Source organism: Lactuca saligna, chromosome 9 (genome assembly GCF_052625555.1).
Source record: "Lactuca saligna cultivar CGN05327 chromosome 9, ASM5262555v1, whole genome shotgun sequence".
Lineage (NCBI taxonomy): Eukaryota > Viridiplantae > Streptophyta > Magnoliopsida > Asterales > Asteraceae > Lactuca > Lactuca saligna.
The window spans coordinates 12,521,127-12,529,723 of NC_136425.1; the positions used below are offsets into that span (position 1 = coordinate 12,521,127).

Genomic DNA, 8,597 nt, shown 5'->3' on the forward strand with positions numbered 1-8,597 from the left:
ACTTGGGGGGGGGGGGGGGGGGGGGAGAAGCAACGTGCATGGTCTTCTGGCTTTTGCTAATTATATTATTACCCTCAAAACTTACAAAATAATCCTATTTTGTTTTGTGACAACTGCATAATGAACCTTTGGATTTTAAGGCTTATTTGTTTTTGGCTTTCTAATATGAACCATCAATTTTCATAAATAATTGGGTTATGTTTGTTCTTGTAGTCCTTATCAAATGTTGAGTCATCACCCGATTCTAATTCTATCTCTGTGTGTGTGTGTGTGTGTATATATATATATATATATATATATATATATGGGAAGACTCATGCAAAAATCTAAATATTTTGCGAAAATGCAAAAACAAAAATAATCAATGAGATTCTGTCACCTCAACCTTATATTTTGATTAAAATTCAAATTTAAATCCAGGCACGAAGTATATATATATATATATATATATATATATATATATATATATATATATATATATATATATGTGTGTGTGTGTGTGTGTGGAATCGGTTTTCCTACTACATACATTGTAATACATTAAAATTTATGTGTACATCGAAAACCATTTTTTTGGTTATTATAAAGTGTTATAATTTATACCAATGTGCTTCAAAACTACATTCTTATAATTTGTTAAAACTGATACTTTTTATTGTCAAAACTACATAGAAAATCAAGTGCTTATTTAATTAAGATATCACGTACAAAGCTCAAATCTAGTCCCAAATAACATTATAAGTTATAAAGTTTCCAACTTTATGTCTTTCCCTGGCTAGAAGGAGTCCATACACCAAAATCATAACTTAATCCACAAACCAAAGCATCATGACTCTTGCATGGAGGGAAGAAAGGGTCCAAGATCACATTTTTATGACTCCTAATAGCTCCATAATGGATAAAGTTTCCAACTTCGTCAATTAGGATGGTCCAAACAACCAAGATTTAGTCTCTAGGTCTCAAAGAGACAAAAAATGCATATTTCTCAACTTAATCCATTAATTCAAAATCCATAACCTTCAAATCTGAATCAATATGATGTTTAGATGAATAAAGTTTCAAACTTTATCTATAACAAGGTCACAAACTTTCAAGATTTAAACTTTATGCACTAAAGTGATCAAAAAACTCATAAAACCAAAAACTAGTTAGTTCTAACAAATGCATCATAAAGATTCAAGCTTTATACCTTATGGAGTTGATGAAAACAATGTAGACTCTGGATCCACAAGCTTTAATCCATTTATCACCTAAATCTACCACATATCATTAATTAAAATGAAAAATAGTGTCTATCTTTATAACCAAAACAAGTGATACATTACTAATTAATATGAGATTGCTTTATATATAGAAGTAATATATACATATATTTTATACCCGTCTAAGATGCACTCGATTAGTATCATTTAGAAGTTCATACAAGTGCATATATATTTTTTTGAAACGACAAATAATTATATACTTTTTCCTCTCATATGGATTGAACCAAGACCTCCTAATTAGTTGTTAGTTTAAACCTCCGTATTAGCCAACTGAACTAACCCCAACTTATAAACAGATGCATATAACTTTCAATTAATTGGAATGCAATATTAACCGATACAACTTGCCATACATAAGAAGCATTATTCAATATTCTATTGGCAAAGTATCATGATGTATTTTAGAATTTAAAAAGAATACACTTACAAATAGTAAGTTTACACAAAATAAACATGACTATTCAAAACGTTACATTTTTGCAGACGTATTTGCAGAAATATCAGAGAAGATCTGCAAAAATGAGATTTTTCTATGATGAATACGATACTTTTGCAAATTTTGTCTGCGATCAGATTCATATGAGAAAACCAATTTTTGTAGAACTTTTTGATATTTTCGCGGATTAACCTCTACAAAAATATTAGGTTTCAAGTAGATCGTGATTATTTTGTGTGCGGTTTTAGCAAAAGAAAAATAATAATAAACTTTATTGGTAATTTTATGTTATGTTTTTTAGAATACAGTAAATTACACGAAAGGTCTCTATGGTTTAAGGTAATTTGCACGTTTGGTCCCTAACTTATTTTTTTTTTTTAACTTGGAAGGTTTCTACTGTTTGTTTTTGTTATGCATTTGATCATTGTCTTATCTAAAAAGACTATTTTGCCATTGATTTTTTAATTTATTTAAAAAAATACACCTCTAATCCCACCCCTCAACTTACCTTAACCACTCTATAATTTTTTCCTATTTAAATAATAATATTTTTAAGTAAGACATGGATTAAACGTATATCAAAAACAAAAGTAGGGACCAAACGCGTAACAAAAACAAGCAGTATGAATATTTCCGATTTAAAAAATAAGTTAGGAACCAAACGTGCAAATTACCCAAAACATAGTAACAATTCGTACAATTTACTCTTTAGAATATATGCGAAACCAAAAGAGAAAAAAGAAAATAATATTTTCTACTTAAATAGGAGGAGACCATAATCGACCATTAAACTTGGCCGAAAGTGAGATTTTTTCAAACATTGTAGGAGATTTCGGTAGCCCATCTTCTCATTTTCGTAGGTAGAACTCTAAATTATTTAATTTTATTAAAAAATTAAAGTTTTTCATATTTGGAGCTTAAAGAGATTTTCCCCAGTCTCACATAACTATTTTGATCCATCTTATAATTTATAACTAGATTTTGAAAAATGATAAACAAGATTAATCTGCTTAAAAGAAAAATAAAATGATGAAATAAGTTCTTAGATTTGAAAGAAAAATAATAAATTTCTTGATTAAAAAAAAATATCTCTGGCGTAAAAGTGGGCCGAAGTGGGAAAATGAGAAAAGTCGCCTTTACAGTCCGACGCCCGTTTATCTCACGCCAACTATGTGGGGCCCGCAATTGAAAGAAAATTCTAGAAGCTGATCGCCCTATAAATTTGATACGCTGTAAATTTAAGCCAAACCCTAGTTCCATTTCCCATTCCTCTTCGATCTATTGCTGTCTCTGCTCCTCAATTTGTTACACCACCAATTAAAACAATTTTGCTTCCAGATATCTTCGATCAGGTACTTCCTCTTCACGTATAAACACATATAGCTGAATTTAATTATCTGTATATGTAGTATACGTGACAATCAAATTTTAATTGTTTGTATGCACAAGGTTATGGTAGTATAGATCTCTAATTGTGGGCTTGAGTATTTTGATTCTCGTTGTCTCAATTGTCTCGTGGACTGATTTCTTATTCTTATTTCAATTAGGGCGTGATTAGACGGTGCTGATTTTAGGCTGTGCACTTGCGATCTTCTTTTACATTTGGGTGAGAGTAAAGCTCTGAGATCGTAAGTAGCTCTGGTGATGGCGTCAAAACGTATCTTGAAGGAACTCAAGGATTTGCAGAAGGACCCTCCTACGTCATGCAGTGCCGGTAAAACTACTTGTTTTCATTCTGAAGTCTAATTCTCGTAAGGAAGCATGTTTTGCCATGATTGATTTGTGCTAGAACACTAGTTTATGTTGTTTGATTGCAAGTAAATGATGTTTTAATCGAGTGAAAACCATGTTTATCAACAAGGTTTTGGTTAGGGGGCGTGGGTAATTCAGGGAAACCAAGTGTGTATAGTATCTAATGACCCACTGCAAGTATATATAGTTATACATAGAGCTTAAGGAACCAAATATGCTGTAAACGTTATTGTTATCCTGCAGTGGATGTTGTGCGTCCTCTTGTTAAACTGTGTCAATAGTGGCTGAATGATAAAGATGTCTGATTTAGGATTCTTATACGAAATTGATCGCTCAATGGAATTCTTCTAGTGAATACCATATAGGTGCTTTTACCTTCTCTTTGACTAATAACATCGAGGTATTTCAAGGTTGATATGTTAAATAAATAAACTTGTGATCACATATGTAATCCTATTTGCTAAAGTGGACAATATATAAATGACAAGTCTTTCTGAATTAGATTCTTTGTATTGAAAACTGATCCTAGACCTTAATATATGCATAAGCTGATGTAATTTTGTTTATTATTATTATTATTATAGGTCCAGTTGCAGAAGACATGTTTCATTGGCAAGCAACAATCATGGGACCTAATGATAGTCCATACTCTGGTGGTGTGTTTTTAGTTTCAATTCATTTCCCACCTGACTACCCCTTCAAGCCTCCTAAGGTAGATTTGCTGCTTCTGTTTTATACAATTTTTTTTTTCAAACATATGATTTCAGGTATTCTTTTAGGTCGTTGTATCTGAAAAAATATTAAAAGTTTGTAGATTTTGATTTACAGGTTGCATTTAGGACAAAGGTGTTCCATCCAAACATCAACAGCAATGGTAGCATATGCTTAGATATCCTCAAGGAACAATGGAGTCCTGCACTAACAATCTCCAAGGTCTGGTTTCGATCTTCTGAATATTTATTTTTTAATTATTTTAAAATTTTTTCTAATGAATCTGATAACATACTGACATACAGGTGTTGCTTTCCATTTGCTCGTTGTTAACGGACCCAAATCCTGATGATCCATTGGTGCCAGAGATAGCTCATATGTACAAGACTGATAAGACCAAATATGAAGCCACTGCTCGTAGCTGGACACAGAAGTATGCAATGGGATGAGAATATGATTGATTCATATTTTTGAATCTGGATGAGATATGGGATGATATGATGGATGGTTGAAAGAATAAAAATTGTTAAGCTTTTTCATCACTTTTTATTCTTCAAGTTGAAATTGAAATGTTAATGAAATGGTTGTTAAGATTTGTCTCTCATCTTGGTTTGTGTAATATTGGATTTTTGATTTACTGACTAAAAGACGTTTAGAAAAACTGTTATTGTTATGTTTTCCAATCATAAGCAGTTTCTTCCTGAATCATCTTCACTCATGCACATTCCATTTTTTTTTTTTTTTCATTTCGTTAGTTGCGATAAACCAATAGATCAAATAAAATATACAACTGAGTTCTTTGATCGGAAGAGTTTCAGCCGTTTAGTGATACGAATTATGTACCCTATAATTGTTTGTTTAAGCTGTTTGAGCGACGTGGGACAAAGGTACGAAAGGGATGTTCATAAAGGTTGGATAAGGATCAAAGCCAAGGAAATGCTTAGCCCTTTGAAGAGCCTATGACAAACATTCATATTTTTTTAAGTACATGTTTTTAAAGAGATATTTTTGTTATAAAATTTTATTAAGATTTTAGCCTTCGAAGTGAATATTTTTGTTTGTTTGTATATGTTTCATTTTAATAAGATTTTACGAAACTAATTCTGTAATTCCGTAATTGCTGTTATATATATGTTTTTTTTTCTAGTGTTTTATTGTCATATAATTATTTATTGTTTGTTTTAATAAATATGTCATATCTACATATTTGTTTTTTAGTTATTTGAGTGTATAAATGACAAAGTAGTTTTACTTAGACAAAACTTCATAATCTATAGTTTGGTCTCTAACTTTAAAAAAATAATGATTCTATAAGTTTTTTTGTTATATATATATATATATATATATATATATATATATATATATATATATATATATATATATATGGAAAAGTGAATATACCCTTAAGGGTATATAAGCTTAGGTACCCAAACTTACCATAATACATCATTTTGTTTGATATATTTATTATAATGTTCTTCAACTTCAATCCTTAACTTGATTTACTTTCAAGATTTTCAAATTTTCATTATTATCTACCTCTTACATCACATTTTTTTGACGAACATCAATTAAGCTATATATATTATAGTTGAAAATGAAAATTATGTATGAGGAAAATAAATGTGAAATTTATAAAAATCTTTGAATGATATCAAGTAAAAAATTTGAATTATAAGAACATTAGACAATTAAAATGTATATATATATATATATATATATATATATATATATATATATATATATATATAATACAAAACGACGTAATATGATGAGTTTGGGTACCTAAGCTTATATACCCTTAAGGGTTTATTCACTTTTCCCATATATATATATATATATATATATATATATATATATATATATATATATATATATATATATATACACATATATATATATATATATATATATATATATATATATATATATATATATATATATATATATATGAGAGTGTTCAATGGAGAACATTTGAAAACAATTTTTTTAATTAAAATTATAAAATAATATTCATATAAATCAACACAATTTTTTTTAATTAAAATTATAAAATGATATTCATATGGAGGTCTATATGGGTGATCGTACAGAGAATTGGAATTGTGGAATTCATAAAAAAATCATCAAAAAACTATAACAATTATCAATTGGATGACATGAGAGTGAAATATCTTACGAAAATTCAACAATTATCAATTGGATGACATGATAGTGAAATATCTTATGAAGATTTTGTTGTGTGAGATAAATTTTCACAAGGAAAAAATTATACAACTGTTTAAAGTTTTTGCAAAGAAATCTAATGAACAGATAAAAACTCTTTTGGATAAGGGATCAAAGAAAAAGGATGGAAGGATAGTCTCAGATTAAAAAGGATGAAATATTAACAGTAATGAAGCTTTATATTTTGAAGTGTAATCTGTGGAACTAAAACCATGAACTTTTTTTTCTAGATTTTATGAAGTATGTAACTCTAATGAGATAGAATATGAAACTCATTAAACTTTTGTTTTTACTTAAGAAACTTCATATTTGATTTTTGATTGTATAATTTGCAAAAGTGTGACTAACGTTAAAATCAAAAAAATGTATCATTAAAAATTTCATAATTTAAAGTTAAAGTAATTGTATATCTATATAGTTCCAATGTTTTCTTAAAATAAATGATTAACATACATTATATAAAAATATGTTTAATTGTATTTATAATGAATTATAAATACAGTTAATAATAAAAATAATAAAAAAAACAAGGCCTCAATGCAAAATTGACCTTTAAGCCAAATAAAAATTATTTTAAAAGAAATTACTTAAGCCTACCTTTGGATATTCTCATCTTAAAAGAAAACCACATGGTCTACATGGATAAACATTGATGATAAAAAAACAACCATCAATAACATTTTGATTTATGTAAATAATCTAACAATATATCATTAATTTTAATATACATAGAGGATTTAGTTAAACGGTGTTTCATTATAAAAATTATATGTATTAGACACATACAAAATACATGATGTAATTAATAATTTATATGCATATTTAAAAATATGTTTATTTATATAATTGTTACATATATATTTACTTAATCTTTAACACATATCATACAAAATTATTAATATAAAAACAAATAAATGTATAATGAACTATAAATAAAAAATAAAAGTATAATACAATTTCTAGCATTAAATCATTTATATTCACATGTTAAATATATTAAAAGAAGAATGGGAAATGCAGGTTGGTATTTTTGTAATTAAATGAAAAACTGGATGCAAAACTAAAACAATTTAAAAAACAGGGGGATAATACTGTAAATGCAAAGGAAACAGATTTTTCACATAGTATCACGATGATACAAATATTATTTTAATCACAGAAAAGGGTTATTTCGTATTTCAAAAGTTAGGGTTCTTAATTTACGAAAGGGTTTCCTTCGTATTTCAAAAGTTAGGGATTCAAAATATACCATGACTTCAGAACAAGTGAACAACAATCAAGTGATTTACATCTTTTAAATAAAAGTCCGAAGAAAATCAATAAACAATGTACTTCTTCAAAGCGTTTTATAAATTGGAAGAAGATCGATCAACAAGATAATTCTTCAAAGGGTTACAGAAGTTCAAAGAAAATCGATTAACAAGATACCTCTTCAAAACGTTATCCTCTAAATATAAAAGGTAATTTAGTATTTTTATAGAATTTTTGTGTATGTTTTTGGTTTTCTGAAAAGGAAGTAATATGCCTAATTTTCTCATGAAATTTGTTGGTTATATGAATTGAAAGAGATGTTGGTGTGGATGCCCAAGTCGTGTATTATCAATAAAATTACTTGTTGGAATACAAGCCATTGTCGTGATCTAGAAAAGATTTGACATTTTATTTAGTTAACATTAGACGATGTAATGATTTTTAAATTAGGTCACTTATAGTATTAGATGACACAATCGATTCCGCTATCTTGATAACATTCTCACAAGTCTAAAGCACATGAGAGATGAGATGTTTCTCAAGTAAGTTTTTGGAATTGATCATATTATCTGCAATTGCTTCAGGTTATACAGCCAAAACAGATGGTTAATCTACATGAGTCACAATATTAGCTTTTAGGATTTAAAGGGGCATTTCGTTCGAATAATCTCTCCAAAATCAACAAACAAAACATTTCATAAGTTTTTTTAATTTGGAAAAAGAAATTTTTTTGAATAGGATTTGACACATTAAGTCAAATGATCAACTTCTCCATGTACTAATATAGCTTTGATGTGGATTTGATTTTGATCCTTCGTAAGCATTTTTCCTTTGTTGAAATGCTTTTTCTTTATTACGGATTGTGCATATGTGCTAAAATAGCTTTGACATATTCGACCTATAAAAAATAAAAATATGAATAACTCTAAATGTCACTGACAAGGCATTATCTAATT

General features: G+C 28.0%; 1 protein-coding gene across 1 annotated transcript; it reads left to right on the forward strand.

Moving 5' to 3' along the window:
• Nucleotides 1-2,918: 2,918 nt before the first annotated feature.
• Nucleotides 2,919-4,869, forward strand: LOC145015555 (ubiquitin-conjugating enzyme E2 28-like). Its single transcript, XM_078974028.1, has 5 exons — nt 2,919-3,053; nt 3,249-3,415; nt 4,038-4,165; nt 4,282-4,386; nt 4,470-4,869. The coding sequence occupies exons 2-5, from the start codon at nt 3,346-3,348 to the stop codon at nt 4,611-4,613; spliced, it is 447 nt and encodes a 148-aa protein (XP_078830154.1). The 5' UTR covers nt 2,919-3,053; nt 3,249-3,345; the 3' UTR covers nt 4,614-4,869.
• Nucleotides 4,870-8,597: the final 3,728 nt, after the last annotated feature.

Bases quoted from the DNA above. Each gene is read 5' to 3' on its own strand.
- LOC145015555 (XM_078974028.1), top strand. From the start codon at position 3,346: ATGGCGTCAAAACGTATCTTGAAGGAACTCAAGGATTTGCAGAAGGAC. The intron at 3,416-4,037 runs GTAAAACTACTT...TTATTATTATAG, and splicing joins TCCTACGTCATGCAGTGCCG to GTCCAGTTGCAGAAGACATG. The intron at 4,387-4,469 runs GTCTGGTTTCGA...ACTGACATACAG, and splicing joins CTGCACTAACAATCTCCAAG to GTGTTGCTTTCCATTTGCTC.